The sequence below is a fragment of the Corticium candelabrum genome, chromosome 8 (genome assembly GCF_963422355.1).
Source record: "Corticium candelabrum chromosome 8, ooCorCand1.1, whole genome shotgun sequence".
NCBI classification, from domain to species: domain Eukaryota; kingdom Metazoa; phylum Porifera; class Homoscleromorpha; order Homosclerophorida; family Plakinidae; genus Corticium; species Corticium candelabrum.
This window is the reverse complement of record NC_085092.1, coordinates 6507889-6533705: the sequence shown is the minus strand read 5'-3', so window position 1 is coordinate 6533705 and position 25817 is coordinate 6507889. Positions and strand designations below refer to the sequence as shown.

Genomic DNA, 25817 nt, shown 5'->3' with positions numbered 1-25817 from the left:
GCGTTCTTCTTGCGCCTCTCATCTCTATGCCACCGTGACTTGATGTTCCGCAAGCAGCCGTACCTATACGTATACACCTGTAGGCTTCTTTTCCCTAGTTTACTTCCGGTTATTTCACTCCTGGATTTGATCTCTGATTTGTCGACAAAAGGAACCTGCTTTCGGTAGATGCTAGAGCACTTTCAGTTTGGACGCTGACGACGCTGAGGACGCTCGTGACGCGACGTGCGAGTGTTTAGACTAGGACGCCTGCCGGAGCGTCGTCGCTAGCGTCCTCGCCAGCGTCCTCGCCAGCGTCCTCGCCAGCGTCCTCGAGCGTCGCCAGCGTCATATTGCAAACCTAGTTTTTACTCTAGTAGGAGTTTACGATCTAGATGAAAGGGAGCACTACAGTGCTGATCCAACCCTAGGAGATGAAGTCCAATTAACTAACGCATCTTTTCTCAAATTGGGGCATTCAGTCTCCTTCTTAAATGACAACCCCGTAAAGATAGTGTCGTTCTACGTTGCACACCCAAAAGGAGACCAGATTGAAGTTGGAGGTCGACGCCACCCTGCCTATTTTTTTAGGTTCCCAATTACAGTACTCATCCCGAGTTACACCTGTACCCCAAATTTTAGTCTCGTGGGTGATCCGGTTTATCCAGCTATCAAACTTATACATCTACGTCTAGATACAAACATCGCCAATTTTAGTAGTATAGATTAGGCATCACTATTGTCACAACTATGTCTAGGCCAGAGGTATGCATACACCCAAGAATACGCCAAACAGCCTAACACTCTAGGGGTCTAGATATGTTACCAGATAACAAACTTTATTACGGTACATAGGCGAAGGAAGCCTCTGCTGAGTGGGGGGGCACAACGGTTTGTCAGGCCATAGAAATCCAAGAACACTGCTAACTCTATGCCTTAGGGTTAGGGTTAGGGTTAGGGTTACCCTAACCCTAAGATAACGGAGAGCATTTTGTGGGGGCACGTGCCCCCACGGCCCCCCCAGTTCCGTCGCCACTGCGGTAATTTTCTATTTACACAGCTCACTGTAATATAGTAAAATTATTTAAAACTAATTTTTAGTAATTACTACTAATTAAGTACATTAACATTTATTTTGCTAATGAATAAAAGCCCGGATATTTGCTTTCATTACAAAGTTTGTACTGATGAATGACCTACAGCTGTGAATGCTAAACTAATAACATGAACAAAGTCCTAGAGGGTGTCTTGGTCACAGCAAGTGGCTGTACAACCTGCAGTCTTACAGAGTGCTATTTCACTTACCCGGATAAGAACCTACTGCGCAATCGCAGTTGCTAGAGGCAACAAGGAACGCGACGAGCAGCCGCCATGTTCAAGAACACATTCCAATCCGGCTTTCTCTCTATTCTCTATAGCCTAGGCAGCAAGCCTCTCCAAATATGGGACAAAGAAGTAGCGACGCACGAAATCGGACGCCATTTTGACTCTCACCGTTTTCACTCGCTTTCCTCGCTTTCAGGTACGAAACGGACACATCAAACGAATCACCGACAACGACATCCAGTCGCTCGTACTCGAAATAATGGGCACGAACGTCAGGTACGACGAAAAAACGATAAAACAAAGTCTGTTGCTATGGCAACGCTTTGCTACATTTTCTTTTCAGCACGACGTTCATCACTTGTCCGGCGAGTACGACCAAGAAACATAGTCTTCAGCTGCCGAGCGAAGACGAGGAGGAGCACGTCGATCGGCCGGTGAGAAGCGACAGGAAACCAACACTTGGCATCAAGCTGCCCTTCCTGGTGATGGTCATAAAAAATTTGAAAAAATATTTCACGTTTGAAGTGCAGGTTGGGACTGATCGGTGGCGTTGTGTGTTTGCATGTGTGAGGTGATCGATTGCTCTGCAGGTTCTCGATGATAAGAACGTTCGACGTCGATTTAGAGCCTCGAATTATCAGTCGACGACGAGAGTCAAGCCATTTGTGTGCACAATGCCGATGAGATTGGATGAAGGATGGAACCAAATTCAGGTAGGATAAAAACATTAACTCACGTCTTGCTCCTGTTACATCAAAATGTATGATGAATATGCATGATTAGGTGTTTCAGAGTGCAAGGGTGTAGACACCAGGGAGGATCGAAGGCTTGTGCCTCTTTAGATTTTGAGAGCTTGACGGTTACTATTTATGAAACATGCTAATGCAGGCGCGTACCTATGGGGGGTTGAGGGGTTAGTTACTATTATGAAAAATGCTAGTGCAGGCATGTACCTATGGGGGGATTTGAGGGGTTAGTTAGTATTTATGAAAAATGCTAATGCAGGCGCGTACCTATGGGGGTTTGAGGGGTGAGAACAAACTGACCCACTTCAGTTGGAGGTCTGCTCAGCCTTTTACCTTGATCTGTATACGATCAATCTACATGCAACATTTGCACCACATGTCAGTGTTGCTGGCCTTATTTATGGCTGGTGCTAAAATTGTGATCTCAAAATGCTTTCCGGTACCACTTGATTAGTACTGTACTACTAGTAGTGATATCAGCAAATAGAACCAAATCCAAGTCGAGCAAACTGCGTCAATGATTGCAAACGCTTTATACAGTGTTAGCCAGCTGTTTATCTGCAGGCCCTTAGACCAAGTCAACCATGAATGCCACATCATGCAGGCCTGTTGCCACGATTTTGAATCCTTTCACAATTGGTGCCCCATCACCATGGCAATGGCACATAACTAAACTTCTAAAGTGCTGCGGGTCGCTCTCTCATTCCAGATGTAGCTAGATCGATGTAAGAATATCTAGAGACACCAAACTCTGTGTGCAGTGTCTATCAGTGTTAATGCATATTTACCAATGTCTTTCAATAGACTGGTAATTAAGAAATAGAGTAACTAGACTAGAGCATGCTAAACTGACTGGCAGGTCTATGAAAGCACTGAAATGCATTAGGTGCCCCCCTGTAGGTTACTTGAGGCGTTGTTTTTATTTTAATTAACAAAATTGGCAAAGCTGCATGTAATTTTTAGTGGCTGTGACTTTCTGTTTGTCTTGTAAATTCAGCAGTAGCAAGCCATGGATTATGGCAACATGCCATGTCTGTGTCAGTGAAACCTGCTGTCCTTTCAAGCTTACGTCTACTTGAGCAAGTCAAACACTATCAGCATGCATGCATAGAAAGCATAGGCATAACTATAGTCGTAAACTTTCTCTGAGGCACCTTGTTAATATCAACTTAAAGTGTACTACTAAAGTCAATCACGTGACTGGTAACAAACTAATATACAAACAACTGATCGGTTCTATGATTATACCCATGGGTACACCCATGCTATGAAGTTTTCTAATGTTGTTTTTGTTTAGCTACCCTATTGGCTAAATTGTGGATAAGGTTTAAAAAATTTATGGACACACCCAATTGAAACATTTCTCAACAGCTATGCTTACTTTTTCAACTGAAGCAACAGCCTCGGTTGTCTCATGCCTGCACACACACACACACACACACACACACACACACACACACACAACACACACACACACACACACACACACACACACACACACACACACACACACACACACACACACACACACCACTAGCCTTATCTCCAGACAGACTCTCTTGCTCTTGTCTTGACAGGGATGTAGCTAAGCCACCAGACCAGTTGGTCCGGTTTTAACTGGACCACTTTTTACCCTGGCCATTGCCGGCAACTTCCAGACTACAATAGTGATATACAGATACTCAGTGACTCAGGAATTACTCTGAGACAGCCTCATATCAAGTGCCAGCAGATCAGAACGCATACAGCTTGTAGACCTGTTCATTCTGGTGTTAGAATAGCAGATAGTAAACGGAACCAGATTCTGCCACCTAGCTCTCTCTAATGCCTCATCACTCTATGAACTTGTTGTTTCTTACGAGATCCTTCTGGGAGTTTAAGAATTAACCGTGTGCTGCATCGTACTCTGTAAATGCAGACCCATTGCATGAATGTTTTGTTTCTAGACCCTTTTGGAAGTCTAAGAATTAACCTTGTGCTGTATCGTACTCTGCACAGACCCAATCATGAATGCATGGTTTTATACCTGGCTGCCTTTTCACTAGGACCTCAATGATGCTCAAGACGTTGCATTCTGTCGCTACATTACTACGTATATAACGTGAGAAAAAATTATCTTTTTGTCTGTCTTCTCATGCGGGTTTCTGCATCAACCAGATCACTTCTAAACTGCCGGCTATATGTCCCTGCTTGAGAGTCTGGGGACGAGGCTATTACACCACTGGAAAGATTCCCACTTTGTGCATCATGTCTACACCCTAGTCTGTTACACCACTTCTAGTCTTATTCTGTTTACACTCTAAGCTGTTCTAGATTTGGTCGATCAGCAATCTATGAAACTATTTACATTGTTAAATGAAATGTGTCATTTGCTCAGATATTAACTGTTTTGTATGTGTCAATTTGTACTTTGTATAGTTCAATTTGTCTGACTTCACAAGACGTGCTTACGGCACCAACTACATTGAGACGACACGAGTGCAGATTCATGCCAACTGTCGTATCCGGAGAGTTTATTTCTCTGACCGTCTCTACTCTGAAGATGAATTACCACCCGAATTTAAGCTTTTCCTTCCTGTGTCTAAGCCTGCGAAGAAGTGATGGACATGAAATATCATTTACATTGCAGTTATTTCATAAGAGTTTGACTTGCAATCAATTGCATGCACTTTACTGGATGCATTTGCATGCAAATACTGATGGTTTGCTATCTAGGTGCATTCATCTGCATCTCAATAATGTACACAACAGCGATGATGCATTGTTTTCTTGTTGTTTCGTGTGGATTTAGTTTAGAAATGCGCAGCGTTAGCGTGGAATTAGTCAAATTGTTTACTTGTTAACGCGCGTGTGTGTTGTCACCGCAACCATTGTCATCGTGAACAGGCGTCTAGCAAAATGTTCAAAAATACTTTTCAGTCCGGCTTTCTGTCTATTCTATACAGTATTGGTAGCAAGCCGTTGCAGATATGGGATAAAAAGGTAAACAATTTGATGGAGGGCTCCCTCTGAGGGATAATTTTTATAATTTTTAAATTTTAGGTCAGAAACGGTCACATTAAGCGGATAACTGACAACGACATTCAGTCTCTCGTATTGGAAATTATGGGAACAAATGTCAGGTAACGATAAATTGCTGTGCGGGAAATTTCTGTGATGAAAGAATTTGTGATGAGTGAATTTTACGCGCCAGTACGACTTACATCACGTGCCCTGGAGACAGTCACAGTCACGGACGAGGACAGAAGAAAACTTTGGGCATAAAACTACCTTTCCTTGTAATGATCATCAAGAACTTGAAGAAATATTTTACTTTTGAAGTGACGGTATACGATACTTTCTTGCTGCTTTATTTCATCTTTTTTAATGAAATGGTTGTGGTGGTAGGTGCTGGATGATAAAGGAGTTAGACGGCGTTTTAGAGCTTCCAATTATCAGTCGACAACAAGAGTGAAACCATTCATATGTACAATGCCTATGAGACTTGATGAGGGATGGAACCAAATTCAGGTAGCGCAAGTAGCAGTGCTTATATTACTACTGTGTTTAGTTCATATTTTGTACATAATAGTTGCATGTAAGTCTCAGTTGCATATAAGACTCAGTTGCATCTGTACAAGTCTACCAATTCTGTTACATCTACTTGTAAACATTCACTTAAGGGGCACCTACCATAAAGTATGAGCTGGATGAAGCTTTACTTGAAAAGTTGACATGCTAATTAATTTCTGTGATAAAGGGTGGTAGTTAGTTGAGTGATTGTAATGTGGCTGCAATTGTCTAGCTGACAACTACTGGTAACTCAGTTGCAGTTTGGAACAGTTAGTTAGAGAGCTTCAAACTGTCGTAGGTAAATAGAATGTAAAATGTTCTGTTGTCAACAAGTGGTCTAGAGGCAGTAAGGCAATTGAAATGTTCTTACAGACACAAAACTTTAGCACAAGGCTTGACTTTAGCGTTTAATTAAGATTTTAAGGGTTTAAGACTTGACCAAAATCAAGTACGGTATTGCAATGTATTTTGTTCTAATTCTAATTGTCTTTCTAGTTTAACTTGTCTGACTTTACACGGAGGGCATATGGGACAAACTACATTGAAACTCTTCGAGTCCAACTTCATGCCAACTGTCGTATTCGTAGAGTATATTTCTCTGATCGTCTCTACTCTGAAGATGAACTGCCTGCAGAATTCAAGCTTTTTCTGCCGGTCTCTCAAGCAGCAGAGCAGAAGTGACATCAAGAAACTCTAGAGATTCTCCATTCTATATCATAAACAATAGAGAGAAAAGAAAGATAGCCTAGACTGTATTGTTGACAACAGTATTTATGGTTGGGATCACTAAATAGAGAGGCTAAGTGGCTTTCTCTAGAGTAGCAGTCTCTGTTACTAGAAGTAGTTGTCATGAGTGTGACACATTTATGTAACAGAAGAATGACACACATTGATGCTTTCACAACAAATAATGACTCATGTGCATTAGGGATACAAAATTAATTAAAATAAATGTTTATTGAATGTTGATGTCAAATATTAATTAAATAGCTGACCACTCGCTGAACATTGAAAATAATCAAAATTTTATTAAGTTAACTCATGACATCCACAGTACAGCCCCTTGCTCGTAAACATCTTCCTACGCCACTGCAAAATTTTATAAAGTTAATGCTCATTAATTTAATAAACTAAAATAATTAGCTAATTAATTAACTTACTAAAGTTACATATCAATGTTATTTGCGCATGCGCGTAGATTAGAGGACGATGGTTTTTCCAGCGTAACGCAGCGTTACAATATGGGTGCAGGGGCTTCCAGTGAAACTCTTTTTGATGCCGTGTGTGCAAACGATGTAAATAAAGCATCGGCGGCTCTCAAGAAAGGAGCAGATGTAAACGTTGTGTCAAGAGTTCAGGTAAGAATTGATTGATGTGTAAATGTACAGATCTAGTTTGTAGACTAGAGAGATTGGGTTGGACGTTGGTAAATGAGGAAATGTATGAGAAAGTGACGATCATTTACGATGTTGAGGTGGCGTTGGTTGGAAGTGCCGCCTCATTTTCTCTCTACCGGTATTAGTGAATGAATCGTTTCGTCTCATGCGCTCCTACGTCGTTGCTTTGCTGTCGTTGTCGTTCTAATATGGTCACGCCCTTTACACATGTCACGTGACCTACACTGCACAAACTTCATTGACTTTAGTAGCCAATTGTGTATTTCGTAGGGATTCTATGGTGGTGTGATTTGTATTCCATCAGCGTTGCAAGTAGCATGTGTTAATTCATGGATTGAGATGGTAGACTTGCTGCTACAACATCAAGCAAACATAAACTATCATGAGGAATCGGTAAGAGTGCAAATTTTAATGCAGTTTGTTGTGTTTAAATGAGTTTAGTTAGTAATGGTAATGGCATCTCTTTCCTGTGGTTAAAATGAATAGAAATATTAATGGATGCTCATTGTATTTGTGCCTGTCTGATTGAACAGTTGAATGTATATGCTAGAGAAAGGTGCTAACAGTCACAGTTAGAATGAATAGATAGTTTTGATATTTTGTTGAAATTAGAAAATATTGTGAGAGTGGGTTGTTAGTGAGTTATTTTTAAATGAAAAGATGAGATTTGTTGTTTAGTAAGGTTGATATGATTGATGATGTAGTTTGCATGGCAATCTGTTTGCCCACCTGCCCACTAGTGTTGCCCACCACACTTAATTGACAGATTTGTGATTGTGGACATTTAGACTATCTAGTCACATGGCTGCTGGTGTGATTGTTTGCATGTTGTGATGTCAAATGTTTAGTGTAATGAGGTTACATTGTATTGTGAGGAATTGTGTTTGGTTAAATTGAATGAAGGACAGAGGTGAGTTGTATGTGAGGTTGATGTGCTATTTTAATAGTCAGTTGGTGTTGATACTTGTAGATGCATGTATTCATAATCTACTCACTGATAATAACATGTGATGTCTCTTATCAATGGTAGTATGGACGGACAGCTCTGCATTTTGCTTGTGTGAAAGGTCATTTGTCTATTGTGGAGAAATTATTGTCATCCGGATGTAAAAAAGAAGCAAGGAATAAAGTGAGTGTGTTTGCTTGTAACAGTATTTGTGTTTTAATTTTGTAAATTGATGAATGATGTAAATGAGTGTTACAGTAGCAACACTTTGTTCATTGAAGAAGGTAGACTGTGTTGTGGTGTTGAAATTTGTGTAGTATTTTTAAGGTTGGAGTAATTGTCACTTGGTTTATTACCTTGGTGTAATACACTAGGTATAGTAACATGGTTTGGTATGATCAACCAACTGCTAGGCAACAGGCGTAACACCTGATCTGATCCAGACAAATACATGATTGGATTTCAGTCGCTTTCTTACACTTTTCTATTTGCCTCTGACTAATTACATTTACTCTGTGAAGCTATGGCACACAGATGGTTTGCACTGTAGTGCTTCAACAGCTTTTATTAGTTAATGTAATTGAGTGAAGTGTGCGAGTTTGATTAGAAAGAACAATAAGGCCAATGCATGTAGGTTACAACAAAACAATGAAGCAACAAGAGAGAATATTTGTGAAAGTGTTGTAACAGTAAGAATTAAGTGGAGAGAATAGAAGAGAGACGAGTGTTAGTGGATGAGTGAGGGAGAAAACGAAGAATGAATGTGAATGACTTGTGACTACTAATGTGTGTTGAGCTTCACAATATTACTACTGGAAATTTCAAATATTTTGCATACCAATTGAGTATTTGGTAGAGACACTTATTGTACTAAATTAACTTGTACAGTAAAAGTCATGGTATAATATTGTCTTTACAACTTTGAGGTGGAGAGGTCCTTATTTACAAGTGTAGTGAACTGGACAACACGTTAAAATAGAGTGATAGATATCAAGTTATGACTCCTTGGGGGTTCTTTGTAGGAAGGGCTTAGATAATGTAATAAATGTAAATAAAAGATTAATGTAGCAAAGCTATAGATGTGCTACTGGCCCTTCAACTTCACACTTGCAAACACCTCCTTTGCGGATGCCTGTGTGAGATAGATAGATAATCATAGTACAGTGATGGCAGACAAAACAGTAGGAGTGCGTGCATGTGAATGAAAAACAAGAACACAAATCTCTGATGCCTACCGTGGGAACTCGACTCTACAGTGTATTGTTCAAATTTAGTGTCTTGGTGAGATCCAATTAGGGATAGGGTCAGCATATAACATCACCTACATCACCAACTTTGACCACGCCTCTTTGGGGTTCAGCACTAAATGAAGACGCATGTTTGAAGGGGATTAGGAAAATGCATGAAGCAGTAACTGTTGAGTGTGTTGTTTTACTTATTCCTTGTTTATGTGTTGTGGATAATACATTAAATTATATTACAGTACAACTACACGAGGTTTGTTGTATTTGATAGAATGTTATTGGCAAGATGTAGTTTCACTGTTTATATCAACAAACCATGATGGTGGAGTTGTTGTGCAGCAGTAGACGCAAGAATGTAATAATAGTTGTTTGTATGCGGTTAATAGGGATGGATGATGTAAGAGACTTGTACGACAGATACGAGTGTTAGACTGTGATGTGTAATTAAAGGCCTGTCCACACTAGACCAGAATGGATCGCGATCCGATCGGGATAGCGAGCGTCCACACTGCACTTTGAAAACGCTAACTCCGCCTCATTTCGCTATCACGTGACTGATGACCGATGTGTATGTGTGGTTTCTTTGCTTGTAGAAAGCGTTGATACAGCGACGTAAGGTGAGCGAGAACAAAGACGGGTGAGGAGTGCTAGATGTTCCGACTAGACGCGTAGCGTACGTGAAGGTAACGCCTACTATTTCTAATTGGATTCAACCGATCGCGATCGGATCGCGATCGAATCCACCTCGCGATGTGGATCGGACGGATCGCGATCCGATCGCGATCGAGTTGCAAGTGTGGACAGCGTTGCGGTTGGATCGCGATCGGATCGCGATCGGATCGCGATCCAGTTGCCAGTGTGGACAGGCCTTAAGTAGCTGAATGCAGAGCTGCCACACTTTGGATAAAACACATCGGCTGGCTGTGTACTATGCCACATACACACACTAATGTAAACCACACCTATTGTTTGTAAACAGCTTGTTGTAAGTGCACAAGACTGCAGTTAACTCAATGAAAATGACATGATGATTATGGTAGTAGTGGTTGTGATGGTGACAGGGAAGACAACGACGACGACGACTATGTCGTTTATGGTATGAGATCTACACATATTATAGTTCTAGCATCCACTTATAAATCAACACAAAACTTTTTCTCAGCAACACAGTTTAGTAGATGTGCTATTTGTGATTTGCAAGAAATGTTGTACTAGCAAGTTTATGTAGGAACATTGTATGAATTAGGGGCACTGAAGAGTGTCGTATTATGTAGGATACATAAAATATGTAGGAGTGTGACTCCAATAGATTAGTACAAACGACTCTGAGTACAAACATTAATTTGGGAAATTTTGTATGTGTTTGTGTAGCTTACATAACTACTATTGTAGTAGTCTACTGTAACGGTATTTGCATTGCATGTGCACTTGTGGTTGTTTGTTGGTTTGTTGATGCTGAACAGGAAGGTAGGATGAAGTTCTATGGCAAATGTGCTTACTGTATTGAAAGCAAGTTTGACAAAAACTAGTTTAGTGATGACGTGACTTTACTAGATATACTTTAGAAGAATATTAAATTACACATAGAAAATGTTGTGATGTGGCTACCAATTTGAGTGTTTGCTTGTGTAACAGTTAAAGGATTAGAGTATTGAGGTTACATTGTGGAATTGTGTTTGGTTAAGGACAGAGGTGAGTTGGATGTGAGGTCGATGTGCTAATTTTATAGTCAGCTGGTGTTCGAACTTGTAGATGCATGTATTCATAATGTACTCACTGATAATAACATGTGATGTCTCTTATCAATGGTAGGGTGGAGTGACAGCTCTGCATTATGCTTGTGTGAATGGTCATTTGTCTATTGTGGAGAAATTATTGTCGTCCGGATGGGACAAAGAAGCAAGGGATAATGTGAGTGTATTTGTATGCAATAATATTTGTGTTTATTTTATCAATTGAGGAATGATGTTACAACTCTTACCTAAAATTCTATCATGCATTCATCACTCTAAATTTTGCTCTCAGTTGTCTAATAGCCTTTCTACATGAGTTCCTTTCAAGCCGAGCTGAGTCGAGCCATGCAGCTCACTTAGTGGGTGTGTCACTTGCTAAGCTACGGATGATCACATGTGTGTTTGAAATGCTTGCGCTACCTTTCCTTGATCATGGATTGGCTACAATCTACTTGCATTCTTTCTTGTAAATATGTCAAGAATATTGGTTGTATTGCTAAGAGTATGACGAAGGGGAGAAGTCTGGCTATGTGAGACTACAATTTGGCTTGGTAACTGTTCACGTGGTGAATGTGAGCTGAGCCAAACCATTTGCGACACTGCTGTCTTAGGTGGGCCATTCCAGCACGGCTCGGCTCACGTTCACACAACCTTTCAAAAGCGAGCCAACCGATGCTGACCATATTGGCTCGGTTACAAGTGGTCGTATGAATGGGCTATAAATACTATAGTACTACTATATTGCTCCTGATTTTGCTGCATGCCGGTATATGCCAATTTTGACCAGGGTACGTGTATACTGCGGGGTTTACAGTCATGCAGCAAATGCGGGGTCACACGACTGCTTCAAAGTACACGCAGTTTTGTGTCAATGCTACACTGTATATGATATTCTTTCACGTGCTAGACTACCGTGACCTCCATTGCTTGTTTGATGCTCTTCCATGGTAATCGTGTCTCTCCTCTGCATCTCAAAAGTGCTATCTGGTTCTGCCATCACGGACTACGTGCGTGGATGTTACTATCTATTGCCTCATCTTCGCCAGTACCCATTGCGCGATCACTTACCCATCCTATACTGGCATGCTGGTTTAGTTACCAGAACTGCCTCATCTGAGTTTTGGTAAATCTCACTTATACGGGCATGCAGCAAAATACGGGTAATACAGTAAGTAGTGTCTTGATGTGATGAACCTGTTGTGCATGCTGATTCAAGTAGACTTACTTCAAGAAATATGTAAATGTACTTTAATGTACATGTCAGTATTCCAGTGACCCTGTAACTGAAACCACCCTCAAACACTAATTATTGTTATTAGATGCATCTAATAGCCCTAGGGCTGATAACTTATATTACCCATTGTCGTGGATGAGGGGATGATATAGGTTCATGACTTGATGTTATTAGATTTGCTTTATATTAATATTAAATACACATTTTGCTTTGGTTTGTTAAATTTTAGAAAATGTTGTATGTGACTACCAATTGGAGTGTTTGCTTGTCTAACAGTTAAAGGATTAGAGTATTGAGGTTACATTGTGAGGAATCGTGTTTGGTTAAATTTAATGAAGGACAGAGGTAAGTTGGATGTGAGGTTGATGTGCTATTTTTATAGTCAGTTGGTGTTCATACTTGTAGATGCATGTATTCATAATGTACTCACTGATAATAACATGTGATGTCTCTTATCAATGGTAGGATGGATGGACATCTCTGCATTGTGCTTGTGTGAATGGTCATTTGTCTATTGTGGAGAAATTATTGTCGTGTGGATGTCAGAAAGATGTCAAGGACAATGTGAGTGTATTTGTATGCAATAGTAATTGCATTTAATTTGTCAATTGAGAAATGATGTGAATGAGTGTTACAACCCTTTACCTAGAATTCTATCATGCAGTCATCACTCTCAATTTTACTGTCAGTCATCTAACAGCCTTTTTACACAAGTTCTTTCCAAGCCTCAATAGATTAGTGGATGTGTCTCTTGCTAAGTTACAGACAGTCACATATGCATTTGAAATGGTTGCACTACCTTTCCTAGATCGTGGATCGGCTACAATCTGCCTGCATTTTTCTCGATGGCATTACAACAATCAAATGCTGAAATAGACTTGTACCCAGTTCTCCTCCTCGCGTGTGCTCTACGTGTTTTGGCACGTGCTTTTTTGTTTCACTTGCCAGGAACATATTAAGTTTTTTGTTGTGTTGATTGGTCAAAACTGTAACACAAGACGAAAAAATGTTGTTACAAAGGCACGCGTAGGATTGTATTAGAATGAACTGGGTAGCAATTACTTTGACAATTAGATGGTTATTAGCAATTGTTGTTGTCAAGCAAGGTGCAAGCTCATTAGTTTTGTCTGACAGCTCTGCTGTGGACATCTGACAATAATGTCTTTTCCAGCCAGAATTGACAGAGATGTCTGTAGCTGCTCAGTACGAAGTGAATGGTAGCTAATAGACGACAGGAGCGCATACAAGGTGCATTTGCTACCACTAGATAGTGAAACTATAATGTTCATAAAGCGACGTTTTTGCTCGCCGCAACAAAAACGATCTACTTTGTAACTCTAATTTTTGAACAGTCCTTAGAAAGAGCGTAAAGCTTTGTGTTTTTGTGTTGGCTGGCAAAGTTTAGCATAGTACTCTTGTGAGACTAATTACTCGACACCATATTATCAGTGCAGGTGGCAACAATTTACAGGATGGGTTTCTAATTAAACTAATGAAATAAATGGTCACATGACATAATATGTTACCAGTTCTCCTGGCAAGAAGAACAAAAAGCACATGCCAAAACACTTGGAGCGAGCGAGGAGAAGGACTGAGTAGAGACTAATGCTGAAATACGTGGAGAATATAATTTGGTTGTATTGCTGAAGTATGAGTCTTTTAAATTAATTAGTAAAAGTCTGAGTACTCGAGAGTACAGTTTGGCTTGGTTACTGTTCAAACAGTGAATGCAAGCCAAACCATGCTGACACGGCTGTTTGAGATTGGCCATTCTAGTGCGGCTCGGCTCACATTCACACGGCATATCGGGGTGGGTCGACCCATGCTGACCCCTTATTGGCCCAGGTACAAGTGCTTGTGTGAACGGGCTATAACCTACTAGTGTCCTCATGTAATGAACGTGTTGTGCATGCTGATTCAAGTAGACTTTCTTCAAGGAATGTCTGTGTACTTTAATGTACATGTCAGTATCATCAGTAACCCTAACTGAAACCACCCTCAAACACTAATAATTATTAGATGCATGAGCAAACACTTTAATTTGTGTGTCTTGTTGTCAAGAAAGATTAAGTGATGACAAAGTTGCAATGGCAATGTGACAGAATTTGACATGCACGTGTGTTGTGAGCAGCTTACTTACTATAATCTCTTGTTGTTTACTGTTTTTTGTATCTCATTTCATCTGCTTGTTTTAGGATGGATCAACACCTTTACATCTTTGCTGCTCAGATTATTACTGTTATGATTCTCATCTGTCAATTGTCAAGTTGTTGATATCATTAGGAGCTGATGTGTCAGCAGTGAACAATGTAAGTGTGCATTTGTTGTGTTTGTTTACAGTATATCTTGCTAATGTGGAGTATGTAGCTCACATTTGTTGAAGCTTAATCTATAAATGGTGACAGCAGTGATTGTGAATTCTGCCTAACAATTAAAGATATTCTGAAATGTTCCAAGAAGAACAAACAGATAAATAACGAATAAGCACTAAAGTGCTAAACCCTCATCTGCTAGCTTAGGTTGCAATGATGCATATATGGTAAGTGATGAGATACAAGGTCACGTGGACATCATTAGACACCATGCACATGGCAAGACATGTCGAGCTAGCTGGCTGGGAAAGAACAAGCAGTCTTGTGCCAAATGGCGTCACTTGCATCCAAATCTAGGAGAAACACAGTAGAGTACACATAGTGTTATGAAAGAACAGAGAGTAGACTGACAGGTGCATGTGCACATGGTCATTCCGTAACAGTGGACTTCGTCTGTACCGCTCACATTGAATTTGTCTATCAACCCGCTCACGTCTGGCTGGTCGTCGAGCCTGCCCTGTGTTACTGTAACCTTAGTGCATACGCACCTCGGTTTAACAATGAACTTGCTTGGAGTAGGTGTAAGCATGTAGGGTTAGCATGATAGAAGATGACAGATGTGAACAGTCATTAACTCGAGACGTGCATGCTGTAGGGTTACAGTAATATCTCTGTGGACTGATTGACGGACCAAGGGACGGATGGACAATTGGAATGCAGCGCATACACTCATTGTTATCACTGGTGTTAATTAGTTAGTTATAAAAACATGATTAGATAAGGACATTGAGGGACATTGTTTTTATGTGGTAGAGTGGTATTGTAAATTATGATGGTGAAGTGATGGAGTTGTTAGTTGGTGGTGGGACTGTATTTAGTGAAATTATACATTGATAATGATTTTGTTTGAAGTCATGATTATGAATAATTGTCATTGGTCAGTCACATGACAGCATATGACGTGGCTATGTGTTGTTTGTGAATGATGACTGAAACAGCAGTGAACATCAGTTTGCTCAATTAATGTGAGCAGTAATAGAATGAGTTGCTTTACAACTGTGTGGCACAACAGGCAAAGAGAATTTGGTCAACTGCATGACATTTGTCTTATAATAATAATAATAATTTATTTTTATCACACCAAATCTGGTGTAGTTCCCTCATAGGGGCAACATAAAACACACACACACACACACACACACACACACACACACACACACACACACACACACACACACACACACACACACACACACACACACACACACACACACACACATGTAGACAAATGACAAAGCTAACACACAAAATCACTAAACCTACATGTAAAAACATTACCATCTACCATATCCAATGCGTGTCCAGGATAACTATGTCTAACTATTAGCAAAGCCAGTCCTCTCACAAGTTCATTTCTTGAATGTATGGCCCGTTTAAGAAATTTAGTCTGTAGTATTTTCATCTTAAGAGATGCCTCAACAAATTCTGGAATTCTTTCCACTATAGAGTCTCTGTCTCATACCAAGCCCACAACGAATACCTTTTCGATACGCTGTGTTGATTGACGTCTCTACTATACTTCATTCAAAATTCCACAAATGACTTCCATATGCAAGAACTGGAAATAGTTGCCTTTCCATGATTGTCATCCATACACTATCTTTTGGACAACTTCCATCAAGTCGGCTAATGACACTATTCACAGCAGCATAATTTTTTTTCCTAGTCTCCAATGTGCTCTGTACCATACAGCAACCATTCATGACAACGCCCAAATGTGTTATTCCTCCTTGTTTGGTAATCTATTGCCATTGAGAAAGACATCTAATTCACTAGAGTGTTTCCATCGTCTCTGCTTGAATGTAATACAGGAACACATGAATATCCAGCTTATTCATAATGTTTTTCTAACATTCACTTTTATCACACACTTGCTATGCTGGTTGTGCATTGTGTATGTGCTGGATAATAAGCTGGTTAACTATTTATTGATTATATGTACTTTGTTCTGTGTGATATTGTTATGTTTCATTGAACTAATAATACTGTATATTATTGGACAGAAAGGGCAAACACCATTACAAGCTGCAGAAGAACGGTTGCCAAGAGACTCTGTTTCAGCCAAAGAAAATCGTTCTCGAATTATTTCTTACTTGAAAGAATTGAATGAGAATGTATGAGCTGATTGTCACACAGTGTAGGTTCTGTGTATTGATTAGTGGTTGTGTGTGATGTTAGAGTTCTGTTGCAGCTGGAAATTCAGCATCAAACATCACAGATAGTACAGCTGCAGTTGCTGACAACGATCATCCAAGTAAGTGAGACAATAAACATTATTTATGATGATCGTTTCAAAGTTTGAGACACTTGTTGATAAACTGTTTGTATTATCAACGAAAGCACTGCTACTTACACATTTATACACTAGAGTTCTTCATTGCATGTCAGCTGAAATTTTTATGTCATATTGTTTACTAGTATACCTGGCCCGTCCTTCGTACGGGCAAGATACTGTAGTGTAAAGTTAGGTCTGTGGACACGTCACGTGCATCTTTGTTGTCAGGTCCTGGATATTCTGAATGAATTCGAATCTTGCTCTTCGCCCTTGTTTCGATAGAAATCGACACACTCCCCGTGTAGCGCTTGCTGCAGAAAACGTGTAGGTTGGATTCGGTGCAAATGCAATCAGAATTTGGAGAGAAACGCAAGCGCTAGAAGAGTAAGTTTCGTCGGCAAGAGATATTCGATCGCTCGAAGCTTTGCGAAGGACGACGATTCATAGGGTCTACACAGGACTGGTGCGGGCGTGTGTTCGAATGAACCGGAATGTGTAGCGTTTGCGTCATCGAGAAATTTTACGCGGGGGTCGATCCCTCGAAAGGGACCCGGTGCATAATTTTTTTAATTTTTTTACGCAAACCTTCATCTGTGCGTGCCGAGTGTGCGTGCCGATTTCGGTTGCAAACGGACAGAAGACGTGGCCTCCAAACGCGAACACACACACACACAGAGACAGACAGACAGACAATTTGAGCTTTATATATTACTAGGATCTATGGCCCGTCCTTCGTACGGGCAAGATACTGTAGTGTAAAGATAGGTCTGTGGACACGTCACGTGCATCTTTGCTGCGAGGTCCCGGATATGCTGAATGAATTCGAATCTTGCTCTTCGCGCTTGTTTCGATCGAAATCGACACACTCCCCGTGTAGCGCTTGCTGCAGAAAACGTGTAGGTTGGATTCGGTGCAAATGCAATCAGAATTTGGAGAGAAACGCAAGCGATAGAAGAGTAAGTTTCGTCGGCAAGAGATATTCGATCGCTCGAAGCTTTGCGAAGGACGGCGATGCATAGGGTCTACACGGGACCGGTGCGGGCGTGTGTTCGAATGAACCGGAATGTGTAGCGTTTGTGTCGTCGAGAAATTTTAGGCGGGGGTCGACCCCTCGAGAGGGGACCCGGTGCATAATTTTTTTAATTTTTTTACGCAAACCTTCCCCTGTGCGTGCCGAGTGTGCGTGCCGATTTCGGTTGCGAACGGACAAAAGACGTGACCGCCAAACGCGAACATGCACACACACACACAGACAGACAATTTGAGCTTTATATATTAGATTAGTAATCACGTAATTAGATGTCAAAGTTTACTGACTTTGTTGTCACAGAAGATAGGACACGGCAGGAAATGAAACGCAACAGTTCCAAATTTCCAGGAAATCTGGCACGGTCCAGCAGTGTTGTTACTTGGGGCATTGTGGAGCCATGAACCCTTCAAACTTTAGGGCATGGTAACTTTTTCGTTGCCTTAAATTCTGTTTGCTCATTTATTTCTCGGGACGTACGTGAAATTTGGTGATTAATTGTAGGCAGTCTATTCATGCATATATCCCATCCATGTTCAGTTACTGCTTCTGTTGTTTTTCGATTTGAAGGAGTTCTATCACTTTTCCATTTACTCGGTCAAAATTAAGTAAATTGGTAACAACTGGCAGTTTGCACCCAATCATGGAAGGCTGGCGACACTGCTGCACGGTCTCAGAGAGCAAGCACAGCCACTAACTCTATCCCTAACCCCAAGGCAGATTTCCTGGAAGCCTTGCTCAATCTCCTAGGAAATTTGGTATGGTCATGTGTGAATATTGTGATCCAGATTTCCTGGGGCACCGAGAGACAGTCGGTCAAAGATGAGCCTCGTACTGGACATGTTAGTGAGTCAAGAGACGACGATTAGGTTGAAAGTGTGAGGGTTTTATGAAAGAAGATGTACGTTTGAGTTGTGAGGAGGTGGCATTGGATGTTTTGGTGTCGGTTTTATCGAATTCTGACAAATCACTCGTCACTTGGAAGGGCTGCAGTGAAATAGGTCTCGTACGCCTTGAGCTGGTGCGAAGCCTGCTGTCTAGCATCTGGTCTCAGAACCTGTAACTGCGTGGGAAGCTTTGTTCGCAGTTGCCTGCCAAATAGAAGTTCCGCTGGCGAGTATCTGGTGCCAGCAATCGGCGAACTCCGCAGGTTGAGAAGGGCCAGGTGCGGGGTCCTACTTTTGTAGGCCGCTTTTTTTAGATTACCTCCAAGATGTTTTGGTGTAGCACTTTTTGGAACAATCAGCCTAGTTCCTCTTAACAGAAGCCCCTTGCTGGCATGTATTTCTTTTCAAAAACTCCAGTAGGGTTTCAATGCTTTCGGTAGACTTCGGATGCGCATTGGCCATTCTGTGCTGACAATTTTTTGGCGTCCGTCAGCTCTTGGCATTTAGTTGGTGACATGGGATGCCTCTACCAACTGGTGAATAATTACTTGAAGATCCCTTTGGAGCTCCTTGTCGGCATCGTCAAAGTTAGTTAAGTGGGCCCGAGACAATGTGTCCACTATGGACTATGCTCGCCCCAGCACGTAATGCACATGTAGCTCATATCACTGCAGCTGCAGGAGCATTCTCTGCAGCCTAGGTGGCGTTGCGTTCAATGTGCGGCGCATGATTATGTCTAAGGGCTTGTGATGTCGGTAGCTTTTCCGTATATGAAAGCATGAAATTTGCAGCACGTGTAGTAGATGGCCAGCATCTCCTTTTGCAATCTGTGCATATGCTGTTTTAGTCCTCGTAGGAGTGCGCGATGTGTACGCTACAGGTTGCCCTTCTTGGAGGAGACAGGCGCCAAGACCCGTGGATGATGCATCTGCTTGGATCTGAACGAGTTTCATCACATTGTAAAATGGTAGAACTGGCACAGTTGAAAGCGGTTATTTTATTTTGTGAAGTGCTTGGTCATGCTCGTATGTCCATGCCCGTAGCGCGTCCTCTCTAATTTGTTGTCACAGTGGGAGAGTGATGTCCGACTCGTTTGGCAAGAATGAGCTCAGGTACTTTATCGTTTCGAGAAGTTGCTGTACTCCGGCTCAATCAGTGGGCTTGGGCATTTGAACTATAGCCTCAACTTTGTCTGTCACCAGGTGAAGACCATCGCTAGCTATTATGTGCCCCATGTATTTACTTGTCGACTTTGTACTGAATCTTGTGAGTACTAAAGCGTATGTTCTGTTCTCTAACGCGTTGCAGTACTTGTTGCAGGGTCTTGTCATGCTCTTCGCTGTCTGCTTTGGCGATTATCAGATTGTCTGCTATAATGTGGACATTTGGGATATCGTTAAAAGCATCGTAGTTGCGCTGTTGCAGTACTTCACTTGCCGAAGAGAGGCCAAAGGGCATGCGTAAAATAACTTGTGCCCCCACGGAGTGTGAAAAGTGCATAAGTACGAAGATTCCTCCGTAAGCCGCACATGCCAAAAGGTGTCTTTGATGTTGACGACCGTGACTGTCAGTTTTCCTGCGAGCTTAGCCTGCATGTCCTGTGGAGTAAGAATTTTATAATGTTTTCTACGAATAGCTGTATTAGTGGACGCGGGTCTAGGTAAATCCTCATTCTGCCTTGCCTCTTCTCAGTGATGACTGGGCAATGATACTCTGTGTCTTGAGCTGGTCTAGCTTTTGTTACAACTGTTGCTGTTTAGCGTATGGAATAGTTGTGGCAGGCTGAATTACTGGAATGGAGTGCGGCTTGAGTCGAATATGGTATGGGCGTTTGTAGGCACCGATTGCAGAGAAACATGTTGATAATCAGCGATCAAGCGCTCTTTCGATGGCTCTTTTTCTACCGATGAAGACAAAGTGTCCAGTCGTCTGATGAGACCGAGTTCTTCGCAAGCCCAATGGCCCAGTATGGCCAGACGTCATGTAAAACTGCAGCATGGAATTTTGTGGCCTTGTGAGTCACCTTGACCGGAAGACGAATGATCGCTCTCGGTCGCACCTTTTCCCCTCCTATGCCAGTAAGCACATGTTTCGTTGGAGTCAGAGGATGTTTAATGACTGCGTTGTTACGATGTGTGATTGTCTTGAGTGTTGCATAAGGGAGAACATTTGCACTGGCACCTGTGTCTAGCTTGAAACTTGTATGAACCGGAGCAATAGTGAGTTCCTCTGTCTAGTCGTCGTCATCTAGTTTCCCAATGTATATGGGAGCGAGGTATAATAATCTCTCTCGGTGATTGTTGTCCTCTACTGAGTCCTGAGAACAATCTTCTCGATCCTTGAAAGCCTTGATCACTTGTCGCTGTCGCTGTTGACGAAGGCGAGCAAAGTGAATGAGCTTATGACAGTGTGAGCAGGTACTACCGTAAGCTGGGCATCGTCTGGGCGGGTGACTCTCGCCTCAGTAGCAGCACCTGCCACTCTCCGTCTTGCACTTTATTGTAGGTGCTTGGGGACATTGAAACGGACTAGTGTCTAAAACGTGGACTGCTAATTGAGGTGTCTCTGGTTTAGTCATGTGTTGAAGCTGTTGCTGGCTGGCATCCGCGGCCCTTCACGTGTCAAGGGCTATCTGTGGTGTCAAAGATGCTTCTCTCAAAAGTCGTTCTTTTGTCCATTGAACCCTTATACTAAAGACGATCTTGTCTCTTAAATTATGGTCGTGCTGATCCCTAAACGCGCATGTTTGTGCCCTATTTCGCAACTGCATGACCCATTGGTGTATGATTTTCTCCCTCCTGTTGGTCTCTTGACCAGAAGCGGTATCTCTCATAAACCGTGTTTTTCTTGGCTGACAGTATTCTCGAAATTTCTTCAATACTTCCTGTAGCGTGGCCGTGGGTGGGTCGTGGTCCGGAAGAATAGCGAAATCAAATGTGTTGTACTCTTTGAGTGCTTCTGGCCCTGCTGCATGCAAAAGAATTGCTACCTGCATCTTGACTGCTTTCTTTTTCTAGCTCCGCTGCGTCAATGTACACTCGAAACTGCTATTCCCATTTCTTCCAGAGCTCCGCTAAATTGCTTCATCCAAACTGCATGGCGGGAGGCGGTCGCATTTTCTCCATTGTCCTGACACCATGTAACAAGTCTTGGACGCTGTATATAGATGGATGAAAACGATACAACCGAATTTATTCTACACGTGGATCAGACTCGTACACCAGACATGCACATCGTCTTTCCCACGCCCTTTACTGTAACCCATATACTCTAACTTTACAACTACAGTAAGTGTACACATATACTCAGTGTCTGTCACACAAGAGGAATGTGATGACCCTGGGAATCGTCGCATAGGATCTGGAAGGTGTTCTTGTGTGCCACATACTTTGATTAGTTACTTTGGGCAACAAAGAACATTACAGCATGTTCTTTATGCAGAAAGCTGCACGCAGCACTATTTAAATGACAAGACGTCGTGAGCACATGCATGCTCATACCTCACACAACCTATTCCCAGATTGAAGGTCCCCCGACTATGACTTGTTTGAAGAATTTTTACGCATGACTACAAGAGTCCGGCAGGTGATTCACCATGCAAACAGTGTTATGAAGCTGCCAGATGACTGGAACAAAGTCACTATATGCAAGCTGTTTTCACGGCTTAGATTTTTCTGTATACTTTAGTAATGTTATTTTACAATCTCATTGTAGCAAAGATTTATGTACATTGAATTCAGTGATGTCGTACAAGTTTGTCTCTAATTGACATACATTTTGTGTTTGTTGTTTGGTGACGTTGTAGCAGTTATGCAGTCATTATTGTAGGTCAGTGTCTTCATCATTCTGTCTGTGCAGGTGCTATTGATCGTCTCGGTCCAATTGTTAAGGCTGATTTTGAAGTTGCCGTGAAAAAGGGGAAGTTGGCAATAATGCGAGGGAACATTGACATGCTTGGTGAAGAAGATGCAGGCAAGACGACATTGGGAGATGCTTTTCTAGATCAGCCATTTATAGAGAAGAGAGGAAGTACGGTAGGAGCAAACGTGAAAGTGATGAGAACGGGCGGCGGTCCAAACACAAACTGGAAGGAACTGAAACCAAAAGACAAAGAAGAAATCATTGATCAAGTTCTTGTCAGAGGCTTTCTTGCATCTGTTGAAAGCCAGCAACAAATTGAGGCAAGAGAGGAAACAAAGCAAGTGACACAAGATGACAATGGAGAGGAAGCTACTGGACAGATCATCCAAGAAGCAGAACAGCAGCCAGCAAGTAGTACCGACACTGTAGCTTTACCAACAGCCAGACAAGCAACTAGTAAAGAAGGCAACACGACAGAGTTGAGGAAGCCGCTACGTGATTTGTTGTTTTCTACAGAATTAACCGAGGAGCAAGCAAAGTTAGCAGAGGAGCTGCGTCGTGACAAAGCTGCATTAGAAAAAAGTGAAAAGATGATGTTGATCACAGTGTGTGATCGCGGCGGTCAAGAGCAGTTTCTGATGACACACGCGGCATTAATGGCAGACAACAGTCAGCACAGTGCAACCGCTTACATGATAGTGATGGATGGAACAAAGAGTCTTGCAGATCCCATAGCTCAATGTTTGTTCCGACCAGAACAAGGAAGCGAGCAGTTAGTTGTGCCACGTTTTGGCCCTACAACGAGACGTGAGCTGTTGGCTTATTACGTGAATGCCATCAAGATGGCACATCCAGTAGTGGGTTGTGGTCCTTTTCTTGGTCAGGGCTTTATTGATCAAGCACCAGTTACATTCGCCATGTCGACAAGACAAGACAAAACAAAGGACATGGATCCAAAATTCTTAGAGGAACAAGAAGAAATATTGCAAGACATTGTACAGAAGAACGACTTTGGTGGTCACATGGTGTTGGCAGAGAAAAAGCCAAACAAACTGACTTTTCGTGTTGACAACACACGATCAGGCACTGGCAGTCCGGATCCGGTGCTAACGAAGGTGAAGGAGATATTTGTAGCAATGGTGCGGTCACTGTGGAGTCAACGAGATGCTATTCCATTGCCGTGGGCAGTTCTCGATAAATTGTTGAGCAGAGTGTCTCAACTGGATGCCAACGAAGGCAAAATACTGGACATGGAAGAAGTGTGTGAGTTGGCTCGAAAATTCTGTGACATTATGACACGAAGAGAATGTCGATCGGCACTGCAGTATTTATCAAGTTTGAGCACAATTGCATTTTATTCTGATGTGAATGAGTTAAAGAAGAAGGTCTTCACTGATCGGCAGTGGCTGGTCAATGTTCTCACTGTCTTTGCTACCGTCCTGCATAAGAGTAACGTGCCACCAGATCTTTGGAAAGATCTGAAGAAATTGAAAGAAGAAGGAATGATGTCATGGTCATTGGCTCACTATCTGCTGCTGCAGAAAGGTGTCAAGGAAAGTCAGTTTGAGTCCATCTTGTACCTGCTGCATCTATCCGACGTCATCTGTCCTACAATCACATCACCGGAGATGCTGAAGGCTGTTCTGAAGGTTGGACAGTCATTCTTTGTTCCTTGCTTGCTGGAACAGAGATACGATAACAAGTTGGCATGGCAACAGCTGGCCGGCTCCACTCGATTTCCTCCCTCTCTCATATTTTGTCCTGATGGGTTTGACATGACTCCCGAGCCGATCTACTTTCGCTTGGTGTCTCGTTGTGCCACTGAATATGCCCATCCTCGTCCCAAACTGAAAAGAGGTCATGCTGTCTTTCATGTGGATGATGATCTTGAGCTTGATCTGGAACTGGTTTACCATGAACTGCATTACATCATTGCTACAGTATATTCTCCTCGTCAGGTTCTTCCTTGTCATGAGCTGAAACATCAATGTAGCATCATTCGTCAGTTTCTCATTGATCAGCTGAATGAGGCCAAGAAACGAGGATTGGATGGTTTCAAGTTTAATGTCTGTGTTTATCTCCCCTCGAGTGAAGCTGAAGATAGCCAATCAATAGAAGATGATTGTTTGGTGTGCATTGATAAATATCCATCTCAACGGAGTTTGATAAACCAGAAGAATGATCGTGTGTCACGAGATCAATTTCCCACTTTAGATATCTGGTTTAGTGACTCAAGGGAAAGTTTAGGTAAATGTGGTTATTTGTGATGTCGATGGTTAGTATATAATTGATGTTACCTTATAGATATTGAAACTGGAAGTGATAGACAACAACAAGATGAACAAACAACGAGTGAGTTTAGTTGTCTTACTGTTTGTGTTTTACTGTATACATTGACAGTTGAGTAGTAGCATGTAGTGAATATGAGGATTGTCTACTGTAGCTATGAATCATATAATGTCTGAAATGGTGTAATTGAAACATCTCTTGTTCTATTTTCAGAAAGTGAATCTGCTGATTCAAGTGTGTCAACTCTAACGTCTGGAGTTTGTCAACAGTCACAAATGTCTAATCTTGATGACGAGTTGAGTTCTCATCTGTTAGTAAAAGTTGCTCATAAAATATCTCACAGCTGGGAGGAATTCGGGTCTCTTCTGTCAGCAGATATGTTTCCTACAAACAGAACGGACGTTATCACTGATACATACAGAAATCCATTCTTGCGTGCTAAAGCCATGTTAGAAGAATGGAGAGAGGCAATGGGCAGAAGAGCTACTTGTGACTTGATTGTTCAAACGCTTTTGGAGATGGGTTTGAGGAAGGAGGCATGTGATATATTTGGTTATGATGTAGTAGAACTCATTTATCCAAACAAATAATTAATTAAGGTAATTATGTGTCACGTGACTTTGATTTAGGGACATATCTCTGTGTCATAATTTTAATATTTAGTTGTAAACGCGCTGTAAAGTATAGCGATGTGCTATCAATGGAATTGAACAATAATATCTGTAAACAATAATTTATCGAGATTCTGTCCAACATGATATACGTATTACTGGAATTGTATATTTTATATTTTGTTTGCTGCATCAAATCAAGGAAAATGATTGAAAGGAAGACAGACACAGAAAACGCGTGCAATTTAAGGCAGGATAATGTTAGCGAGTCCTACATTGCGTAATCACACGTAAAAATGGCGTATTAGTGAATGAATTAATTAAAATATTTACAGCAC

General features: G+C 41.6%; 3 protein-coding genes across 3 annotated transcripts; all 3 read left to right on the top strand.

The window, feature by feature from the left end:
* The first annotated feature begins 1321 nt into the window (after positions 1–1321).
* LOC134183342 (cilia- and flagella-associated protein 20-like) lies at positions 1322–4824 on the top strand. The gene is made up of 5 exons (XM_062650844.1): positions 1322–1434; positions 1502–1581; positions 1649–1835; positions 1896–2018; positions 4470–4824. Exons 1-5 carry the CDS (start codon positions 1351–1353, stop codon positions 4650–4652), a joined length of 657 nt encoding a protein of 218 aa, XP_062506828.1. The 5' UTR covers positions 1322–1350; the 3' UTR covers positions 4653–4824.
* A 95-nt stretch (positions 4825–4919) lies between these two features.
* LOC134183343 (cilia- and flagella-associated protein 20) lies at positions 4920–6539 on the top strand. Its single transcript, XM_062650845.1, has 5 exons — positions 4920–5033; positions 5094–5173; positions 5245–5377; positions 5439–5561; positions 6099–6539. Exons 1-5 carry the CDS (start codon positions 4950–4952, stop codon positions 6282–6284), a joined length of 606 nt encoding a protein of 201 aa, XP_062506829.1. The 5' UTR covers positions 4920–4949; the 3' UTR covers positions 6285–6539.
* Positions 6540–10223: 3684 nt separating this feature from the next.
* LOC134182969 (uncharacterized) lies at positions 10224–25691 on the top strand. Its single transcript, XM_062650412.1, has 9 exons — positions 10224–10286; positions 11003–11101; positions 12623–12721; positions 14353–14466; positions 16533–16643; positions 16708–16783; positions 22577–24826; positions 24884–24931; positions 25082–25691. Exons 1-9 carry the CDS (start codon positions 10224–10226, stop codon positions 25456–25458), a joined length of 3237 nt encoding a protein of 1078 aa, XP_062506396.1. The 3' UTR covers positions 25459–25691.
* Positions 25692–25817: the final 126 nt, after the last annotated feature.

Excerpts from the sequence above, each read along its gene's own strand:
- LOC134183342 (XM_062650844.1), top strand. The coding sequence starts at position 1,351 with ATGTTCAAGAACACATTCCAATCCGGCTTTCTCTCTATTCTCTATAGC. Across the intron at positions 1,435-1,501 it reads TCCAAATATGGGACAAAGAA|GTACGAAACGGACACATCAA; the intron begins GTAGCGACGCAC and ends CCTCGCTTTCAG. Across the intron at positions 2,019-4,469 it reads AAGGATGGAACCAAATTCAG|TTCAATTTGTCTGACTTCAC; the intron begins GTAGGATAAAAA and ends TACTTTGTATAG.
- LOC134183343 (XM_062650845.1), top strand. The coding sequence starts at position 4,950 with ATGTTCAAAAATACTTTTCAGTCCGGCTTTCTGTCTATTCTATACAGT. Across the intron at positions 5,034-5,093 it reads TGCAGATATGGGATAAAAAG|GTCAGAAACGGTCACATTAA; the intron begins GTAAACAATTTG and ends TTTAAATTTTAG. Across the intron at positions 5,174-5,244 it reads ATTATGGGAACAAATGTCAG|TACGACTTACATCACGTGCC; the intron begins GTAACGATAAAT and ends TTTACGCGCCAG.
- LOC134182969 (XM_062650412.1), top strand. The coding sequence starts at position 10,224 with ATGGTAGTAGTGGTTGTGATGGTGACAGGGAAGACAACGACGACGACG. Across the intron at positions 11,102-12,622 it reads ACAAAGAAGCAAGGGATAAT|GATGGATGGACATCTCTGCA; the intron begins GTGAGTGTATTT and ends TATCAATGGTAG. Across the intron at positions 12,722-14,352 it reads AGAAAGATGTCAAGGACAAT|GATGGATCAACACCTTTACA; the intron begins GTGAGTGTATTT and ends TGCTTGTTTTAG.